The 23617-nt window shown below is 34.2% G+C and overlaps 1 protein-coding gene across 2 annotated transcripts; it reads right to left on the bottom strand.

Annotated features, from left to right (window-relative positions):
• On the bottom strand, positions 1-22868 carry LOC123704762. 2 transcript variants are annotated; one of them, XM_045653252.1, is made up of 9 exons: positions 22738-22868; positions 6222-6356; positions 5239-5376; positions 3659-4399; positions 2925-3052; positions 2229-2363; positions 1424-1666; positions 485-598; positions 1-169 (listed from the first exon to the last, which is right to left on the bottom strand). In XM_045653252.1, the coding sequence occupies exons 2-9, from the start codon at positions 6351-6353 to the stop codon at positions 88-90; spliced, it is 1713 nt and encodes a 570-aa protein (XP_045509208.1). In that variant the 5' UTR covers positions 6354-6356; positions 22738-22868; the 3' UTR covers positions 1-87. The 2 variants fall into 2 exon arrangements, with proteins under 2 accessions (XP_045509208.1, XP_045509207.1); XM_045653251.1 differs by having other exon boundaries at positions 6222-6363.
• Positions 22869-23617: the final 749 nt, after the last annotated feature.

A 23617-nucleotide genomic window follows, 5' to 3' on the forward strand; every position in this document is an offset into this window, starting at 1 on the left:
CATTATTGATGAAAAAGCACCCTAATTTATGAAAATCTTGAGTATAGTGTACACTATTTATTAAATAATACTATCAATTATTATTTATTATGTTGAAGTTTTCTGTGACTTTTTTAATGGTTGTATAATTGAGTCTAGAACAATGGCGGCAGCGTTCGCTTTACTGCATCTGAAAAAAAAACAATTTAAAATAAAAAGCACGCTTTCATAAAATAAAATTATTATTTTGTAACTGACTTACATTATAATATGAACAAAAATTAAAATCAAATCAAATTACAATTTATAAATAAGAATAAGGCCGGTTGCAGAGCTTGACCGGCCATCATCATTCTTATTTATAAATTGTAATTGTAATTTGATTTGTATTTAATTTTTGTTCATTTATTGTAATGTGGTATAATTTTATTAATGTAATTGGTGTAATACTTACTGTTATAATTATAAATAAATAAATTAATGCTCGGGAACAAATAAAACTTACTTGGGAAACATATCATTACATCTGAGCTCGGTCCAGCCAGTCAGAACTTCGTACAACATTGTGTCTAACGCTCTGTCTGCTGCTAAGTCACCAGCTAACATTCTTAGTGCTAACCTGGAAAAAAATTATAAATAATATTAAATTAACAAAAAAAACAGATTCTACGAATAATAATAATTCAATATTCAAAATATCCTCTTTTTGGAACGTAGGTTAAAAAGGAAAACACGTGTGCAATCTACACAGGCTAATAAACAAATTCATTTTTCATTTTTTTCATTAATCATTGTGATGAAAATGAGAATATTAATTATTATTCGTTCAATCAAACAGAAATGTAACTAATTGCATTGATAAATATTAAAATTCAAACTCAAATTTAAATATTTAGTATTAGATAAATTCAACTAGATTTAGGTAAGCGCTTTCGCATCGTCCACATACGGAAAGTAATAATAATACATAAATTATAAAGCTGAAGAGTTTGTTTGTTTGAACGCGCTAATCTAAGGAACTATTGGTCCGATTTGAAAAATTCTTTCGGTGTTAGATAGCCCATTTATCGAGGAAGGCATAGGCTATAATATAATCTAATATTATATCATTACGCTAAGAATAAAAGGAGCGCACCTAGTAAACAAATACAATTACAATTAGCGACAAATCTACACTAATATTATAAAGAGGAAAACTTTGTTTGTTTGTTTGATTGTAATGAATAGGCTCATAAACTACTGGACCGATTTTAAAAATACTTTCACCCACGGCTTTCACCATTCGAAAGCTACATTATCCACGAGTAATATAGGCTATATATTATCACGCTAAGACCAACAGGAGCGAATCCACGCAGGTGAAACCGCGCGGCACAGGTAGTCATCAAATAAAGTGAATTAAATTACAATTAATTGACAAAAACATTAAATTTTAATCACTTACCCATTAATCCTAGCCATAGTCCCATACGGCGGGTTCAACTTCGCAGTCACAACTAAGTTCTTACAATACAAAATCCACACACAGTCCAAATCCGTGTATATATCACTAGCAACACTCGAACTGTCATTGTATGACGTTTGCAAGTGATGTAGCGCGTGAGTGTTGCCATCTATGTTGCGGGATAATTGGTTTTGTATGTTTGCGTTTATTGCTTCTCTGTTTGACAGTTGGTTTAGGAGGTTCCTGAAAAATAATCAGGATATTGTGGGTAATTTTTCATCTTTCTGTATTTTAGGTATTTTCATAGAATTTAACAAGGCGTAGGAGTATCTTTTTCCTTGTTGTTGTTTGAAGGAATTATTCGAAATTCATTTATGTATTTAATTTATGTTGTTAAGCCATTGCATAGCTTGTATCGCGGGCCTTGAGCGCGGGGACCGAATCGAGAAATTCCGTAACGAAAAAACCTCACGCTCCCCACGGGGACGGGCGGAGGTGTGGCTTGAAGGCATAGCATGCAATAGCGCAACCGTCCCAGTCCCCGAGTGACACACGTCGTTTTATTTTTTGAATGGATGTATAAAAAATTAAATAACGTGATTTATAATAATAAAATATGTGAAATACTACAATACTATACGAGATTATCCTTCAATGATAGCTCTAGAAATAACTAGTTGAGCTGTTCCAGAGGTCAGCTTAAACGAACTCGTCGTGTAAGAAACAAACATTTAAGAAAACAGTTATTTTCAAGTTACAGACGGACATCAACACATAATATACGCGTAGTTAATAGTATACATACTTTGTATTTTTATAAGCTTTTCCCAAGTGTATGGCAGCCCTGGCTGTGCTCATGCCAATTTCCAATACATTTTCTAGAAGATTCTTTCCCATACTAAACTCATCTATTGGGTCTTGCCGGAGGTTTTGGCGTTTTCTGAAAAAAAAAAACAATCTAAATTTCTTCAAGATGTTCTGATAACTTTCTTAATAATATACAGGATGGAAAAATCTAAGAGCAAATATTTTTACGAGAAATTATCAATTGATAATTAACTATAATAACGATATTTTAATACAGAAAAACATTTTTATTGTTTACTTTGACCATAGTCAATATTTTTTTGTAGTTTTTAAATTTTGTTCAATCCTAATTCAAATAGGTAAGGTAGTCCTACCTATCCAGAAATCACAAAAATAGTTCAGTGTTAGGTTAGTCAGTCTATAAAAAAAAATTGTAGTCTCTATAAAAAAAAATGTGTGCGTGTACTAGTGTACACACGTAAGAAGTGAAACTTCTTTAATTATGACCTTATTTTTCAAGAAATAATTTACTATATGCAACTTTACAGAAATACGTCGAATCACGCGTGGTAGGGATGAGAAAAAGATGGCGCGTAACGGAAAAATGTCACGCGTAACGAAAAAAATGTTACACTAAATTTTTTTCAAACCCCGATAAAGAAGTTTCACTTCAAATATAATAATAAATACTCACGAAAAAACACCATTCTCATAGTGATGGTACACTTCTTTCCGTTTCGATTCCACCTTGCTGGGTTCCATGAATAGAGCGTTGAACGCGAACACATCTGGATCTTTGAGCATTTTGTTGCGTGCACCTTCCTGTTGAGTTCAAATCTTTTTATGTTTTTTGAACAATATAAAAATATAGAAAATGAAAGTGCATGGTGCAGAGCACACGTGTCAGAAGTGAAACTTCTTTGGCAAGATTCAAGGATACCAAAATCGTCGCCTTACTCCATGATTGACGGTATTGCCATGACGCGACCATGAATTTATACTCTCAACACGCCTAAAGAAGTTTCACTTCAAATTTTTTTTTTAGTTATGGCGTTTGAAATTGTAAGTACCTACCTACCTATCAGTATGAACAAAACAATAATTATATTATGCTTATGAATATTGAACACGTTATGGCTTGAAATGAACAATAAAATTTCATGGCCATGAATTTGTTAAGTTTAATTTGTCTCAGTAGATGAAAATCCTACTTCCTACTAATATTATAAATGCAAAAGTTTGTGAGGATGGATGTATGAGTATGTATGTATGCTAGTTACTCTTTCACGCAAATACTACTGAACCGATTACAATGAAACTTGTCGCCACTCAGGTGACTTCCAAGCCACCAGTGCGTTCGTCGCTGTTCAGTTGCTTCTATGAATATTATCTAATTGTAAGCTACCTTATAAAAATAGTTACACTCACTTGATTCTCCCAAGCCATGAGCTGAATATTATGTAACAGCATAACATCCATCGTCAGTATTCCGAACGACAATAAATTGGTACTATTTGTCAATATTATCTTCCTACTACTATTAGCCACAGTATAGTTATCCCCATAATAAATATCCCTTAGTTTACTCATTATTATCGTCACATTACCCTCGATTAAGCTCTCATTTAACGCTTTTAACACTTGTCCGAAATTATTAGCGTCCTTCTTCTTACTCACTTCAAAAGTGGGATCAGTTGTGATCCATTCGTGTAGCTCTTGAACTTTTTCTATTAAATAACTGGTCATTGTGTTACTTTGCATATAGTCATCGTATAGGTTCTCATCATTGTAGTAATCTTCGTATTCATTGTGTTGTAAATCAGTGATATAGCCGTCGGATAGTTTTATTTGTCTAGTCGTAAAGATATCTGGTAGGGTCGGTTTGAAGTCTGGTATTTTTGTATCTTTGATGTCTATGGGCAGTTTTGGTTTGTCTTTTTTTTCTATTTTTCTATCCGGATGGTGTAAGGATGTATCGTGGAGGGGATGTAACTGAGGTTTTGAAGCGAGATTGTCATTCTTTCTATCCCTATTTGCGACTATGTTTTTGAATATCGAAAGTTTTTCTAGAATCGGGAATTGTATTTCGTTGTCTATTTCCTGGGACGCGGTTTCTGTTGTTGTTTTGTCTGGTCGTTGCTGTGGGTATGGGAAAGAGAATATCGGCTCCTGTAATATAAAGAAAGATTTAATTATTTTGAGCTTTTTTCGCACTAAAACTTTTAACATTTTTTTTCTAACTTTTTATTGTATCTATCTCTCTACTCAATGTAGATAATATCCCAAACTGAGTTTAAAAACATTAACTACTTTGCGCGCGGGGCTTCATCCATGGTACATACAGTACGCTGAAATCTAAAAATGAAATGGTGAAAGAACTTCGTCCAGTAGTTCCTGAGATAAGCGCGTTACTAACAAACTCTTCAGCTTTATGTTATTAGTAAGCTTAAATGTTTTTAGTAATTTACGATTTTAACTGATTTTAAACGCGATTTATTCTTAACAATAAAATGACAATTAGTTAGTAAAATAAAGCGTTTAAAATCCGTTAATAACTTCTGTCTTACCAAAAAAAAAAAAACTTTGAGTTTAACTTAAAGCGCAGGTTCTCTATATCTGGGTTTTGTCGTATTTCACATAGACAACTATTGAAGTGACAGATCCCTGGTTTAAAGTTAGACTGTGGTCTGTGTTTAAATTGTTTTGTAGTAAGGCCAAGAGTAAGGCCATAAGTGTTTAATACTCGCGTAAAATCAATTAACAAAATACATTGTTTCTTATCTAAACTAATCTACACTAATATTATAAAGAGGAAAACTTTGTTTGTTTGATTGTAATGAATAGGCTCATAAACTACTGGATCGATTTTAAAAATTCTTTCACCATTCGAAAGCTACATTATCCACGAGTAATATAGGCGATATATTATCACGCTAAGACCAACAGGAGCGGAGCCACGCGGGTGAAACCGCAAAGCAAAGCTAGTAAATGTATAAACCAATACTTGCCGGTGCTTCAGCATATATCTCTCTAGCGGTATATGTCTCCGTGGTGCCCCAGCGAATGACCACGACCGTAGCGAGCACTAACACAGCGCACACCGCGAAGCATGATGCACTGGCTATTATCCACACTTTAAGAGGTACCTGGAAACAACAGGAGTTCTAGTACTGGCTGACCGGTTGGCTTGGTTGGTAGTGGCCCTGCCTTCCAAGCCAAAGGTCGTGGGTTCGATTCCCACCCGGGGAAAATATTTGTGTGATGAACATAGATGTTTGCTCTGTGTCTGGGTGTTAATTATCTATATAAGTATTTATTTAAAATGATACATGTATGTTTATCAGCCATCTGGTTTCCATATATAACACAAGCGAGTGAAAATTGTCCTGAAAATATTTATTTATTTATTTAGAAGAAGTAAATGCTTTAACTTAAAAAACGTAGGATTGGAAAGGAGGACTTCCTTACATCTTATTTTATGAAGCAAAATGCAATGGTTTTTACCTAGATGTTAAAAGTAAAGGGTTATGGTCTGGCTCTAACTAAAAAGAGTCATTGGATAAGAATATTCTACTCCTAGTCGTATTCTACGAAGCAAGATGCTCTAGCTAATAACCAAACATGGAACATAAAAAAATATTAACGCTGATAAATAATAAAAAATTCCTACAAGAGACAGGATAATCGCGTCTTTTTGTCATACGGTGGCAACGCCTGATCGCTCGACTACGTATGCACCTAAACAATCGAATCAAGTTTAATTTACTTTATTTGCCTGATCTTTTTCAGATTATTATAATTAACTAAATGTCACAAAACTTAAAATAAATTGTAAATCTATAGCTCTAAATGTAAAGCACTAATTACATAGACCAACTCCAATTTAAAAATGGACAGAAAGAAAACTCTTCATATGTTTTATAAGTTTCCAAATAATAATAACATTAAAATTCTTTTTTATTTAGAAACTGCGACTAAATCTACCACTCACGCTAGGTTTAGCAGGCAATCTGTCGCACTCCGGTCGCGGCGGGAGAGGCCGGCGCGCGTAAAAGTCGCGCGTCGTCGCGCTACTGTCGCACGGGGTTGGAGTGGGCCGCTTTTCATATTCGTACTGGAACATTTTCTGGAATCTGGAATATTAATTAGCTGGATTTATGTATTTTTTGTAGGTGGTGGGTCCGCCTAAAGCAAAGGGGGCGCAAAGTAAGGACTTAGAAAATTTTTGATCCAACGTCGACGGAGAACCGCGAAGCGGGGCTCCTATTTCTGTGTAGTTTTTTTTTTAAGAAACCTAACCTAACCTAACCTAACGGCTAACCTAACGTAACTGTTGATTAGTTACCTACGTGTAATAATATTGGGCGAATATCTCGGCCATTTTTGATTTTAGAGAAAAGTTGTTCCTATAAAACATGCTTATATTAGAGTAATCTTTACGATAAAACAATTATAAATAGGTGTTATAATGACACCAACTCCATCAAAAAAATTTTAAGTCCTGCGCCCCCTTTGCTTTAGTCCAATTCTTTAGTTTAATTATGTATTTCGTGATCAATGTCTTCATAGGCAAGAAGATATTGAGTACGATCACAATTAATAATTAAAACAATACCACACCCCGGACACTCCATACAAAATTATCGTTTTGACAGTCACACTGTAGAGACTGCAAATGTGTGTGTTAACGCTTTATGGTTGGCACATTTTTGACTAGCGTAAAAAAAAATTCGCGTTTTTCTGATGAAATACATCCGTAAACAGCACAATATCTAACCATTTTCTACGAAAATCGATAATCACAAATCCAAAATAATAAAATTACTTTAAGTCAATTTGATTAATGTTGTCAATCTTCGTTGCGTATCGTCCTTGTAGAAAAATATGGACCATTTTATGTCTGATCGTGCGGGGTGAGGTAAGTGTTTAATATTGGCGGGAGGCGGAGAGTGTCCGTTCTGTAGCGTTTAGCTACTATTATTTATTCTGTGACAATACATTAACATACACACACAAATACAAACATACTCTCCAAATACATAACCCTTTTTAGCACAATCAGTTAAAACTTATTAGCGTAGGAGTATAAAGGCTTCAAATATAACCTACTAGTTTTCCGCCCGCGGCTTCACCCACGTTTTGAAAGAAAAACCCGCATCGTTCCCGTTCCCGTGGGATTTCCGGGATGAAACCTATCCTATGTTTTAATCCAAGTTACCCTCTATATGTGTGCTAAATTTCATTGTAATCGGTTCAGTAGTATTTGCGTGAAAGAGTAACTAACACACACACACACACACACATCCTCACAAACTTTCGCATGTTTGATATTAGTAGGATAATTTGCGCACAAAGCGCTCCCACGGTTGACATAGCCAGTTATAATTTATTTTTAACGGCTGCTTGAATAATGTGGCAATTTCATATTCACACAATTGTAATGTCACTACAGAAAAGTTTATGTCCTAAAGGGCTTTAACTTGAAAATATAGAATGAAATTGCTCGCTCTAATTTCGGTATTGTGGACCAAAATTATCAACGTAAAATGTAATAAAAAGAAATTGCATAGAATCTAAATCACTCGGTAATAACGTACCTAGCGGTCTTACAGTATTTTAGATATATTTTTTTTTTTTTTATTGTACAATAGGGGAGCGCTTGGCCACAATCTCGCCTGATGGTAAGCTGAGATGTGGCCTAAGATGGAGCGCGCTTCCCTAAAATGTACCTGTTCACTCTCCTCTTAAAGACCTCCAAATTGTACTCGTCGGGAACACAGATTCAGGAAGCATGTTCCAGTCCCTAGCGGTTCGAATAAAGAATGACGATCCGAACCGCTTTGTCCGGGTACATGGAACGTCAACCATGTGGCGATGCCTGGAATCTGTGCGCCTCGACGAACGATGGAAAAATGGGGATGGCGGAATTAGGTCGTGCAATTCCGCAGCGCACTCTCCAAAGTGTATCCGGTAAAAAACCGATAAACTTGCCACTCTGCGACGGTGGGCGAGGCTCTGGAGTTTTTTGCCTACTAGCTCATCGTCGTTTATTAGCCTCTTGGCACGCTTCTCTATCGCCTCAAGTGTCTCCAGCTGGTATATATTACTAGCTTACCGCCCGCGGCTTCGCCCGCTTTGTCTAAAACCTAATAAATTATATACTAAAACCTTCCTCTTGAATCACTCTATCTATTAAAAAAAACCGCATCAAAATCCGTTGTGTAGTTTTAAAGATTTAAGCATACAAAGGAACATAGGGACATAGGGACAGAGAAAGCGACTGTTTTATACTATGTAGTGATTTACAAATCTTGCGAGATTAAATCTAGACATAATATATAAATGTTAAGGATTACTTACAGTATTTTAAATATTATGTAGATAAGTACTATGCGATCCAACTAAGAATGGGAACGGAATTGCCCCTAATTGAATTTAAATTAAGACACGATTTACTTTAACACGTTCACTGCGGGTCACCCACAATCGGCCTGGTGCTGTGGCAAATCACCGTGCGCGCGGAAAAAACAGGTCTTTCTCGCTTGTGCGGAACAGGTTTTCTGGGTATTTTTACGAGCATGATAGAGACAAATATAGTTTTCGAATTGTGACAAGAAATGTAGTAATATAGGCAGTTTACTTACGCGACAGGTCGTTTTCGACCTCCGCCGCACAGGACTTTAAAAATGTTACCTCAGTGCGGGAGCGGGCCTGTTTCGGTGGGTGACCGGTAGCGACCTGTTGCCGCACTGTGCAGATGCGTACGCGTTGAGCCGCCAGTAGTGTTGTGCAGTCAAAAGAAGGACGCGCGCTCATCGACTTCAAAATGGCGCATCGTAAAAAAAAATAACGCTAGAAAATGAAAGTAACAGTGATACTGAAGACGATTACGAAGAGACTAAACGAATTAAATACAGGAAAATATTTCAAAAGCAAGAACCAATGCCCTCCACCAGCAAAATCACAATTTTAGAAAATAAAATAATCCGCCCAGCAAATTATAAACGCCATAGTATTCTCGGCGACGACATAAATGACGAAGAAATTTTCCCTAAAAGAAAAAAAATATGACTACCCTGATTCTATAAATGACAATTACTTACATCAGTCCGAGTGGAACAAAACTTCGTCATGTACAGGAGTAGGATCATGATAACTCGGTTATGAATAATATATAGTGGTAAGAACACATTAAATAGTTAAAGTTAATTATATAAAAAGAATTGTATTTAATTTTGTTTTTAATTACCTATACTATGTTTGGCTTAGTGCTTATAAGATTTAAATATAATTAATGACTCGATATTTTATTTTCTTTCACTATCCCATCACTATAAAAATTACACTTTGGTGCGGGATCACGCCTTGTCGGCCTGACAATTTCGATTGCTAATTTCTCAATTTCTGTTATGAGAATCCAGGGACGGGATCAATGTATAGACAAGTGATTCATCAAGATTTCAAAACTGTAAAAAAATCATAGATACTTTATGGGTTGGCTAAGATAATAGAGCTTTAGTACTTCTCAGAGCTGTCGTGTCGAAAGGGCCTGCCACGCACATTAAGAAAGTCAAGTGGGTGCTTTTTTGGACTGCCACCGCACCAGCTGGAAGTCATTGTTATTTTTTACGCAGTGAACGTGTTAAAATCATTTTTTCATTGAAATATAGGTTTATAAATCATCGCTTGTACTTTCACATCAAATTTAAAATGGATGAATCCTAACTGAGATAATTATTAATTCGTTGAATGACGAACTTCAAAAAATAGCACAGAATCGAACCCACTATTATACCTACGAATTGCATAGTAGGTACGTATATAAGAAACTAGCTGTGCTCCGCGGTTTTACCCACACTGAGCCTATAGCCTTCCTCGATAAATGGGCTATCTAATACCGAAATAATTTTTCAAATCGGACCAGTAGTTCCTGAGAGTAGCGCGTTCAAACAAACAAACTCTTCAGCTTTATAATATTTGTATAGATAATGCCCTTTAGAATGTATACTTTCAAGAAGCAAATGGGTTTGATAAACTATTTTTTAGCTTGATTAATTTTGGAAATGCACGCAAGAGAAGCCGTGGGCGAAAATATAGTACCTACAATAAATGGAAGGCAATAAGGAATATTATACTGCTTTCCGAATCGGTGGTAAATGTTAAAAATATGTAATGACGATTCGAAAGTGCTTTAAAAAGAAGTCTTATTGAATAAATAAATGTTTGAGTTTGAGTTTGAAGTCTGGATAGTACCTATTCTGTAATCTGGTACCAGGTTAAGCGGTTCTTAAACCAGGAAACATTCTTATATAATTATAATAATTACATCTGCGACGCAATACGTATATACCGTAAGTGTTTATGTAATTTAACTGAGATTACATTAACTGTTTCTACATAGTGTTATGTTATTACTACTAATCATCATTACTTAGTATAAAACAAAGTCGCTTTCTCTGTCCCTATGTCCCTAAATCTTTAAAACTACGCAACGGATTTTGATGCGGTGATTAAAGAGGAAGGTTTTAGTCACCGCCGTATCTGCTGTAACAATTATACGGGGCCCCCGCGCTAAGGTGGCCTCCAACGTGCGTAAGCAAAAATTACTAAAAACTTCCCAAAATTTTTTTTTTCAGAAAGGATAAAAGTCGAAAAAAACAATTTTGTGGCCTCCTGTGTGTATATTTAATTTGAATTGTTTGTAAAAATTTTGGAATAAGTGACAGATAGATAATTACCTATGATGAATAAATATTTCTTTTAATTTTATGCAAACATTTTTTTTTTCTTTTGTGAGAAATCTTTACCCTTCCTGAAGGCCCCCAAACAAATTTTTATACGGGGCCCCGCCAAGGCACGCTACGCTTCTGGTTTTAGTATATTATAATTTATTAGGTTTAAGACAAAGCGGGCGAAGCCGCGGGCGGTAAGCTAGTATTATTAACGCGAAAGTTTGTTTAAAAAAATGAATGTATAAAAAAATATCTTGTAGGAACAGAAGCCTGACCTACTTGTCCATAAAAAAAAATTATGAGTGAAACAGATGTATGCATTATGCATCTGCCCCTTACCCCACTAGGGGACACGTTATTTCACTTTTATAATATGTATTTACTAGCTGTGCCGCGCGGTTTTACGCGCATTGCTCTGCTCCTGTTGGTCTAAGCGTGATGATAATATGTAGCCTATAGCCTTCCTCGATGAATTGACTAACACCGAAATAATTTTTTAACTCTGTACAACCGGTTGTCTGGAAGAAATCGCTATTTAGCGATAAGGCCGCCGTTTGTTACAATGTATCCTAGTTTGTAATTTGTAAGAGCAATAAAGTATTAATAAATAAAAATAAAATAAAAATAAAAATAAAAATAAAATAAATAAATAAATAAACTCGGACCAGTAGTTAGTTATGTGACAACCCTACGCTATATGTAATGTGAAGCGCTGACGGTGTGCTTTCGTTCGTGAGAACGTTTTATTCCTTTAAATTATAATATTAGAATAAAAACACATTGTGAAGCATCGTGCTCATAATAACACGTATATTGTAATTTTACTTTTTAATTAAAATAATTTAAGATATATAATTCTTTTTATTAATTCACTGGAAAGTGAATTTAACTGGCGCAGTCGGTAGGATACTCGGGTCGCCCGCGGGAAGATATCCGAAATGAATATCGGTTCCGAGGCCCCGCGCGGCCGACCGGTTTTTTTAAAAACCCAAGCGAGTATCCAGAACATCAGCAGTATCCAGCCATCGATACAGAAACCATGTCAATGTGAGTTGCACAGAATTATTTTATTGTGTTGCTTTCCTATATTATATTCCTATATTAATTTTAGAATAAACCTTCACGATTTTCCATCCTAGGAAATCCCGGGGTACCGAGGCTGTTAATACCCAACAGTCCTCGAGAAATAGTTTAGTTGATAGTATTAGAAGTATTGATAGTTTTAATATGTCGTTTGACACGGAAGAAATTTTTAAATGCTTAAGGGTGGTCCCAGATTTTGATGGTAACCCCCATGTATTAACAAAATTCATTAAAATATGCGACCAATTAGTTATTATAACCGTACATTATTACTATATAAAATTAGGGTTCAACATTTAAACGAAAAATTGGATAAGGCATCGTCCTTGTTAGAAGCTTTAAAACCAATGTAAAACGTAGATTGATAAATGGTTTAGATTCTATACAGAATTAGCGCAATTACTAGACTCCTTAGACGATAATATTAATGATTTACTTTTAGTAATAAGAAATATAGAGGATAGTTTAGCTTTTATGCGTACATCGCGAGCGCACCATGTTATGTTAGGGATAGATATATTAAGTATTATATTAGTTACTTTACGTTTCTTTTACGATTCAGAACAAATTATTAATGTAGATCTCCGCGAATAATTCGCACTGGATCATACTTTAGTAAAAATAGGATAGTAATTATATTAACGCGAGGTATTTCAACGCGAGGCAAGATTTTAGGATGTGAAGTGTGGGGGGCCGTTCGCGTGACTCGCGCTCCTCGCGCTCCTCGCGTCGTTTGTTTTTCGTAACGTGCGCTATGCCACAGTGTAAAATATATCAAAAGTAAATTGTGATCAATTTTTATTATGTAAGCAATGTAAAAGTGTTTGTGTCAGATTGTAAATATAAAAGTAAATAAAGTAAGCATTTACAACTTTATAAACTGAGATAAGTAGGTACTAGGAATTTATTAATTAGCACAACATAATTATGGAAGTACTTGGTGTAACTAATAAATATTACTTGCTGCTACCAGTAGAAGCTTAGAGTATTATAATATTAGAATAGTATAGAGCGCGTGTATTGCACAAATTGCTTAGTGCGCATCGAAGGCAGATGAGCTATAGATACTATATAAATGTGTGTGTGACAAATAGGGATGGGTAGGTATCAATTGCGTGTTGAGCTATCGATAAGTTATGTAAATAAATATGTAACATAAGAAAATATATTGTTCAATATGTTATTAAAGGAGAAATGTATGAAGAAAGTATAAATATATGTAATTTTAAATAATAATGTAAAGTCTTCTATTAATTATAAGTAGTTTAAAAAAAATGTATAATTGAAATATCTGAAAAAACGTGTGGACTTCTTAACTATTAAAATTAAGAAAATAAAAGATCGGGTTTAGTACTATTTTTTAATAATAAATCAAATAATAATAGTATTTAATGTTAAATAAAAATAAGAATTAATTAATAATTTAAAATGAAATAATAAACAATATAAATATATATCAATTCTATACCTACCAAAACCTTCAAAAATCAATTTAGCGGTTAAAATATAATATCGTAACATTACATACTTTACATTTACACTATAATACATTCGCATTCATAATATTAGAAAGTGTATGATACAAAACACAACACAAAATTATTTTTAATTTATTTTTAAAAGAGTTTTAATATTAAAGTCAAATATTAATATGTTAAAATATAGTTTTTCTTGTAAACTATCGAGTACAGCGTTGGTCAAGTCACATCACTACGATCACGTGGCGGCAGTAAGGTGTGCGAAGGGTGCGCGAGCGAGCCTGCGCGTGTCCGCCTCCCACTTCCCCTTGTATTTATTATCTAATATCTATTTATTTAATCAGGCATAGTATGGTGCTGCAACGAGACATAGAAGGAGCGTAAATAAACAGAATGGAAGCAACCTTATAACTCAATAAATAAAGTATATTTTTAAATGTAGTTCCGTTTATAGTAAAAGCCGCTTTGCGTGTTTTATTGTTTCGTCTTTCACATTCGTTACAAAAATTGTGATCGAGTAACGTCTACTGCACTCTTCCTAGTTTATAATGTCAACTAAAAAAAATGAGACACGAAAAAAATCTCAATCGTCACCTAGGAACGTATAACGTAGAACCTATAATCCCATACCATTCCGTATTCACGGTTTCTGTATTCGAGGCATATATTTTATGGAACATATACCCCGCCAATAAGGAACTTTTACTGTAGTGATTAATAATTATTATAAGTCAATAATCATTATTATTTGACTATTATCAATTATTTTTTAACTAATAATCATTATTGTTTTTTTCCTTAAAATAAACAACTGTAATTAATAATAATACCCCAAAATTATGCAAATAATACACCAATTACGTAATAATAATCCATACTAATATTATAAATGCGAACGTAACTCTGTCTGTCTGTCTGTTACTCAATCACGCCTAAACTACTGAACCAATTTGCATGAAATTTGGTATAGAGATATTTTGATACCCGAAAAAGGGCATAGGCTACCTTTTATTGCGAAATATGTACCACGGGCGAAGCCGGGGCGGACCACTAGTATTATATATATAAAATAAATTATTATAAACTAAACTCTTATTTCACAGTAACGCAGCTTTTATCGTTTTGAAATAAAAGCATACGAGGTGAAACTTTATGACCAACTGATATTTTTATTCTGTGTCATCAAGTAACTACGTTTTTATCATATTACTCAATTTACATACCGTTTCTTAAAGTTTACTCTTTTTTTTGATACTGACACTGCTTTCTTCCGAATTTTGTTTGTTTTGTTACCCATTTTCAATAATTTATCGTTACTCAAAACGTAAAATCGAGCGGAGATAATTTGACACAGGTCCTACGTTAGCAAGCGCCTGATCAGGACTGGCGGGGTAGCGGGCAGCGCGGTTTGTAAAGAAAACGCTGGGCAACGTTAAGTTCTGAGATATAATATTTATTTAATAATTACAGGGCTTCAGTAGAAAACCAAAATTTAGCACGTTTTCTGCAGTACATCAAAATACATATCCTTATATAAAAATTATTTCCAAAATCAGAAATTTCATTAATAAATAATTCGTTTTCGATCTTTATTTTAGCCTATTTTTATGATTTTATATGATCGACCAAAATACACGTGGTTGTGTAACAAATTAGCACACTTTTTAGGAAATATCTTGAAGTGTATTGATTATTTTTTCTAGAAGCGTCATATAATTGCAAATACATGAAAAATTTGATCTTGCAAACCAATTTTACTCCGCTTCGCTGAAAGGACTCCCCTTAAGATTCCCCATTATAACTCCTCACACTTTAATCGTACAAATCATATCATCATACCTCCCTATTGACCAATAAAGATATATATGTGCACATAGAGGCTGAATGCCCGAAGTTCAATCGAAGAGCAATCGGTTTCTATGTGAAGTCGACCCTAAATCATCATACAAGAAGTTCACCCGACTGTATTGCAAAACTCATCACCACGCAAGAGATATCCAGCGACTGTGAATCCACCTGCCTAACATTAACTAAGCCAGCAATGGAGAAATTGGACGACAGTCACTACATCATTATTTTTCCTCATCTCACAAAGGTTAAATTATCCTGCAAGCGTAAGGAATAGCTTCATCTCCAAGGCAGTTTCATAGCAACGTTACCTACAAACTGCTCTCTACGTACTGACGACCTCACTATTACAAATATTAATAATGAAATTAAAGATACACCTACAAAAATTTTAATTGCACCAATCAGTAATATTCCGACGAGAACGCTAAAAAACCTTGGGACTGCACTCCATCTACCATACGACAATACCACTTTACATCTTTAGCTACTGAGCGCAGCGGCCACTTCAATGTTCCTGTGCTATCGTCGCTACAAATCAAAGAAAATGAATATTCAGAAAACACAGAAAACATCAGCCCCAGAAGTTGATCCTGCCGCAACATTTTCACTCAATGTCCTAAAATAGTTGCGGATCTGCGGGGGGAGGAGTTATGTGACAACCCTACGCTATATGTAATGTGAAGCGCTGACGGTGTGCTTTCGTTCGTGAGAACGTTTTATTCCTTTAAATTATAATATTAGAATAAAAACACATTGTGAAGCATCGTGCTCATAATAACACGTATATTGTAATTTTACTTTTTAATTAAAATAATTTAAGATATATAATTCTTTTTATTAATTCACTGGAAAGTGAATTTAACTAGTTCCTGAGATTAGCGCGTACAAACAAACAAACAAAGTCTTCAGCTTTATTATATATATTATATTATATTCTATTAGGTATAGAATTATTTCATTTTGCATATATGTTTATTTTTATTTTATCCATGGATGCACGCTGCACTTCTCATGAGCCGTCATGTCCCGATTCTTAGCAGATATGTAGATGTTTCACGCTCCAAATGCATGCAGTTTTCCATTTTCCACCGGATATGATTACGTGGGAAAATGGATGGTGGCTCAGTGGTTAGCGGCTTTTTAGAATCGGGTACGGGTTCAACTTAAACATTTACTAGCGGTCCGCCCCGGCTTCGCCCGTGGTACATATTCACGTTTTCTCTTCATAAGAACCATCCTCGAACTTCAAGGAATATTATAAAAAAAGAATTAACGAAATCGGTTAAGCCGTTCTCAAGTTATGCGCTTACCAACACATTTTGGGATTCATTTTTATATTACCTACCTATAAGATTACGGATAAGGAATACGGATATCCTATATCCTATCCTATACTTAATCTTATAAATGCGAAAGTTTGTGAGGATGGATGTATGTGTATATGTATTACTAGCTTCCGCCCGCGACTCCGTCCGCGCGGAAAAATTAAGAAAAATTAAGATTTATTTTTTTCTACGTATTTTTCCGGGATAAAAAGTATCCTATTTTATGCCCAGGATAATAAGGTATGATTATACCAAGTTTCATCGAAATCGAACCATAAGTTTTTACCTGATGCCTTCACATACAGACAGACAGACAGACAGAAAGACAGACAGACAGACAAAAATTTATTTAATCACATATTTGGGTTTATTATATGTATAGATGTATGGATGTTTGTTACTCTTTCACGCAAATACTACTGAACCGATTACAATGAAATTTAGCACACATATAGAGGGTAACTTGGATTAACACATAAGATAGGTTTTATCCTGGTTATCCTACGGGAACGGAAACTATGCGGGATATCTTTTGCGGGCGCAGCCGCGGGCGGAAAGCTAGTATGTAGATAATATAGTAATAGATACTTTGGCAGTGATTTCATAAAAAATATAATATTTTATTAGTACTTGTTGCAATGATTTATCTCTTTTTCGAAGCCGGTTAAGGTTCTCCCATTATCATGATTCCAGCGCCTTCCACTATAAAAACATATTGTGATAAGAAAGCTGTTATCAATAGTTATGTTTCCCGTTTGATCCTAATAATAGACAAGTTTTATCTGTCATGGTATTTTTATCTATGGTAAATACATCACCTTTGACATGTGGAATGTATTTTTACTAGCCGTTTGTCCCGGCTTTGCTCGGGATAAAAAAAAAACGTTACTCGGTAAAGACCACATAATAATACACACTAAGGTCTAAGAAACGTAACTAACGTTAGCCTAATGGCAAACACTTTAAAATCGAAATCGACTTAAATCGTAATAAAAAAAACACTTCTTTCTTCTGTATAATTATTAAGCTAGAAATAGAAAAACAGACAAATCAACAAACAAAGATCATATTTTTAAGCCTAACCTTGTGTTTTTTAGAGGACGCAATTTTATTTTTTTGATGTGTAAGTATTGAGGGTCAGTGTGAAGCTATCGCCAAGTTTGTGGGGTCGCCACCCTTGTCCCGCGGCCGCCATCTTGAAAATAGCGGTTAAAATGGTTTTAAAAGGGCTGATAGACATACGAACTTTAAAGTCGCGGTTTTAAAGTTCGCGTACTTACTCGGCTCGCGGCGGTGACAGACGTGCGAGCCAAGGCGGGCTTCGAGTAAAATTTCAAACATGTTGGATCGTCAACGAACTTACTCGACGGTTTTTAAATACGCGTACTTGGGGTGACACACGAGCGAAAAAGGTCGTCGAGCCACAAGTTCGCGTACTTACTCGTACGTCTGTCACCCCCATAACGATATATCTCTTAAACTATTTATCTGATAAAAAAAATTGAAAAATTGTTAGCATTATTTGTTGCAAATTAAATTCTCTACAACTTTGGTCCTGTAACTTTTTGTCGTAGAACTATAAATAAAAAAAGTTATAAGCGAAAATGTTCAGAAATTAGAGCTATTTATATTTTTCAATAAAACTTTTTTTTATCATTTTACAAAGAAATGGTACTACTATATTATTACGCGATTATTACCTAATTATAGACTTTAATTTCATGATATTCATAAAGCGGTTTCATTATAGTTTTATGTATTTCAATTATTATTTATCAAGTTATAAGATTGTATCGCCTTTGGTAATTATATTTCTTAGATACCTACTTCCATACAATAAACCTATTTTGCTAATACCTATCACTATTTATAAATTTTCAAGTTTTAATGCCTAAATGTTAATCAACCAACGACTGAACGAATTAAGATTTTATAAATACTTATAACTAGCGGTCCGCCCCGGCATCGCCCGTGGTACATGTTTATGTTTTCTTTCCATAAGAACCATCCTCGTACTTCAAGGAATATTATAAAAAAAGAATTATCGAAATCGGTCCACCCGTTCACGCGTGATGCCGTGACCAAGGAAATATTTTCAACAAGGTTTTCATTTTTAATATTAATATTATAAATGCGAAAGTTTGTGAAGATGTGTGTGTGTTTGTTACTCTTTCACGCAAATACTACTGAACCGATTACAATGAAATTTAGCACACATATAGAGGGTAACTTTGGATAGGTTTAATCCCGGAAATCCCACGGGAACGGGAACTATGCGGGTTTTTCTTTAAAACGCGGGCGAAGCCGCGGGCGGATAGCTAATAATAAAATATGTATACTGCATGGTAGGTAAAATAAATTCTAAAATGGATTAGGTAGTTTTTCAGTTAAATCGCAACACACAAAAAATCTAATTTTTTACTTTGACATCTGAAACCAAAATAAAAGAGAAAGTTTGTATGTTCCTCGTAACCTCGAAAACGCAGATTACCATCAAGTGAATTCAAATAGATCGCTCCTTGTCACATTGTTATGAATATAATATTTTACTTTCACTGGCCGAGAATCGAACGTGCTAGCCATGACTTGTATGGTAGTTAATCTACACTGATAAACTTATAATTATTATTATTGTCTTATTACAAACGACTTAAAGACCGGTCTATAAGTTTAAACCAACGTTTAGGAGCAAACAAAAGAGCTGTTTTTCCATACAAACGTAGTCCCCTGTTTCCTCCCTGGATTGTGCCACTAGAGCAATATATTTTTTACTATCAAATTATCAATCTACGGTTACTTTAGCCATGTTATATGAATCTTTCAAAACGTAAGAAATAAGACAGATTTTCCGTTAGAAGAAGATAAGACGGAACGTCTTCCATAAAACAAACTTTTGAACATTATATAAAAAAGCAAAACGTAGGAACATATCGTACCTATACTTTTCTCTACTAAATTATGAAAAAAGTAATTTAATCGGTCCAGTATTGGAGGAGGAAAAAGGGGACTACGGAACGTCGAATTTGCGTAATTTTCCTAGATATTTTCGGAGGAGGCTTGAGGCATAGCGCGACAGCAATAGATAATAGGAAAACCTAATTTTGATTTCTCTCACTCGTTTTGTTGGCTCCCCCGCGCGTGGCTTCGCCCGCTTTGTCTAAAACCAAATATCTAAATGAATCCTAAACCTTCCTCTTGAATCACTCTATCTATTAAAAAATCGCATCAACATTCGTTGCGTAGTTTCGAAGATTTAAGCATACATAGGGACAGAGAAAGCGACTTTGTTTTATACTATGTAGTGATGTACCTACTTATTCTAAGATTGTGGCAATGAAGTTATTTATTTATTTATTAATATCAAGACTGATTCATTGTTTTTAACTAAAATACATCACCTTAATGTGACCCGATCGCTTCGAATAATTTAAATTTACAATTATAATGTCATATTACCATTTATTGCGTTACAGAACTAACTTTATAGTGCAGTGGTTGGTTTTAGATTGACCAAGGTTCGAATCATGGTGGAATAAATCTATACTAATATTATAAAGCTGAAGAGTTTGTTTGTGTGTTTGAACGCGCTAATCTCGGGAACTACTGGTCCGATTTGAAAAATTCATTCGGTGTTAGATAGCCCATTTATCGAGGAAGGCTGGCTTTATATCATCCCGCTAAGACCAACAGGAGTGGAGCCACGGGGGTGAAACCGCGCTATCTAACACCGAAAGAATTTTTCAAATCGGACCAGTAGTTCCCGAGATTAGCGCGTTCAAACAAACAAACAAACTCTTCAGCTTTATAATATTAGTATAGATGAGAATTCTTCAGACTTCTAAAGGGGTTTGGGTACTATTGTATGGGCTAGTGGCGTCGTGATGACATTTCGCGGCCAGTGATGGACATTGTCAGAAAAATCTTATAATAAATCATCTAGGTAAATGTTGATACAAAACCAAATATCTCTTTTCCTAATACGTTTCAAGATTTGTATCCATAATAACTTTTGCTAACAATATATTGCTCTTTTAAAATATCCAAGTTTCATCAGTTGCCGCGAAAGTTCATCACGACGCGACGCCAACTTTACCCAAACCCCTTTGTAAATATCAAAACATTAAGTACCTATTACAATAGTAATTGGAATGTAACAAAAATAAGTGATAGTGAAGGTGTGAAGAATAGATTAGTAGATAGATACATACAGATCAAGTATCAACAGACAGACATACATACCTATTTGTCTGATTGCAAAAGCGACTCTCATAAATGTTAAGTGAATGTAATTGCTATCAATTAATTGTTCCCGACGTAAAGAAATGCAAACAAAAACACAACATGCGCTTACATTTTGCACGCGGGTCTACGCGTTTTTTATTAAAAACTAGCTGCTCCGCGCGGTTTCACCCCCGTGGCTCCACCCCTGTTGGTCATAGCGTGATGATATATAGCCTATAACCTTCCTCGATAAATGGGCTATCGAACACCGAAAGAATTTTTCAAATCGGACCCGAGATTAGCGCGTTCAAACAAACAAACAAACAAACTTTTCAGCTTTATAATATTAGTATAGATAATAAATGTTGTTGCTGTTCGAATATTTTAATAACTAGCTGCGCTCCGTGGTTTTACCCGCATTGCTACGCTTCTGTTGGTCTTAGCGTGATGATATACATATTAATGATAAATGAGTAAGTGAGCCTTCCTCGATAAATGAGCTATCCAACACCGAAATAATTTTTCAAATCGGACCAGTATAGTCTTAAGATTAGCGCGTTCAAACAAACAAACAAACTCTTCAGCTTTATAATTGAAGTATGTAGGTACCTATATCTGCTTCTCGAAATAAGACTGCAATCTTGAAAGAAATTGTCGAAGTCTTTTTTCAATTTACATTAGGTAATTATTCGACCTACAAATAAATAAATAGTAGGTAGTAGTATAGTCCAATATCTACAAGATAGGATAGGATGGGATAGGATTATTATCCCATCCCATCCCCATTACTTGAATTTGCTTGAAAAAATTTGCTTGAAAAATAGTATTTGTTGTACTAAAAGCTATCGGTACGTTTTATTTAATTTATGTAGTTAGCTACTTATATGGCTTAAGATTTTACTTCAAGTTAAAGTTACGTTTTTATAGTACAAAAATAACCTTAAAAAAAATGTTCATTTTCAATTTTCACAAAAACTACCTAGGTACGCTTTTTCGTAGAAAAAGAAAAGCAGTTTATTATGAAAAGTCACTACCCGCTATCGATTAAGACACCTCAAAATAATGAAATTCGGGGACCATGCTTAAAATAATTATTATAATATACTTAAGGTATATTTTTTTGGTCTGTGTAGCGCATGTCGCGTGACGCACGATACTTACGATAATTATCGTACAAATACCATAATTTTTAGTTAAATGTCTATAGTGTGAAAAAAAGTTTCACTTTTACCGTGGTTTCATAAAACCACACAACATTTTTTTTAGAACTACGAAATAGTAATGCAGAACTGCATTTTTTGCAATATTAATTTAAAAAATCTCATTATTCTTAGAAATATTATATAAATAGTATATTATTTTAAAGAATTGGATAGGTTTATGAAGATGAATATAAAAACTTTTTTTTTATCCTAATGTCTATCACTCTAAATCTTTGAATGTAAGTAAAAAAGTGACCTATATTTTGTAACAATTTGACCTCAATCGATGCAGAACGTTTCGAATTTTTTTTTATTATACAAATAATGAATAAAGTAGTTACATTCAAAATTAAATGTCAAATATTTGAAATAACGCCGCAAAGCGGTATCAAAATAAACCAAATAAAACTACATATAACACGCTAATTAAATCTGAAAATTCTTATATTAAAATAAACAGTGAATTTATGAGACCTACTTTAACTTCCTTAAGCTTTTAATATTACAATCTATAATCGCTGAAGGAAACATTCAAGTATTAAGTTTACGCAATAAAATACACATTACAACCTGGTAACAAAATTATAATAACGTTATTTTATATAATATACTTACAATACAATTAAAAATAGATAGATGAATTCATAGAATCGATGCACTGCACATCACAATAATTAAAAACAAACAAAACTGTCACTTCGTAAATTGCCGCTAAATAAAAAAAACTATGCAACAACCGTCACTTGTACAATCGCGAGGCAAACTGAATAAAAATATAAAGTGTTGCCATGCTTCGATTTACTAAGTTACCACATGGGAAGGTATTTGGTTTTATTTTGCTTTCATTCGAGAGAATGTTGTGTGAGTGAATTTATGCTATAGAATCGGTTGTTTTCTTTTATTTTAAACTGACTTCAGTAAAGGTTCTATGTTTCACTGTTTACATAATATTATGTATTTATTTTTACATAATATTATGTTCACCAATGTATCTGCCAATTATTGTAGACTAATTAATTAATGCATGTTTAATAATACAAGCTCAGTAAATCTTTATCCATTATTACCATAATTCAGGGATACTTTTCCAACCTGGTAACACCAAAATACTGTTACCGCTCGCGACAAATGTGAAAGTCGTCGCGTATAAACAAATAATTTACTTTATATTATAATAGCAATGACCCTTGCTTTTTGCAAGACTGAATTCCTTAGGATTTTCAGGTTTCTGTATTATTATAAGATCGCTACGTCTAAGAATAAATATTTCCTACACTTTCATAATAACAACATTGCCTTATTTTATATGGCATTATTTGCATAAAAATAGGTATTTTATTGGCTAAGATTATTGGTATTTGAATACATAGTTATTACATAATCTATACTTATATTATAAAGCTGAAGAGTTTGTTTGTTTGAACGCGCTAATCTCAAAAACTGGGTCCGATTTGAAAAATTCTTTCGTTGTTAGATAGCCCCGAGGAAGCCTATT

Source organism: Colias croceus, chromosome 30 (genome assembly GCF_905220415.1).
Source record: "Colias croceus chromosome 30, ilColCroc2.1".
Taxonomy (NCBI): domain Eukaryota; kingdom Metazoa; phylum Arthropoda; class Insecta; order Lepidoptera; family Pieridae; genus Colias; species Colias croceus.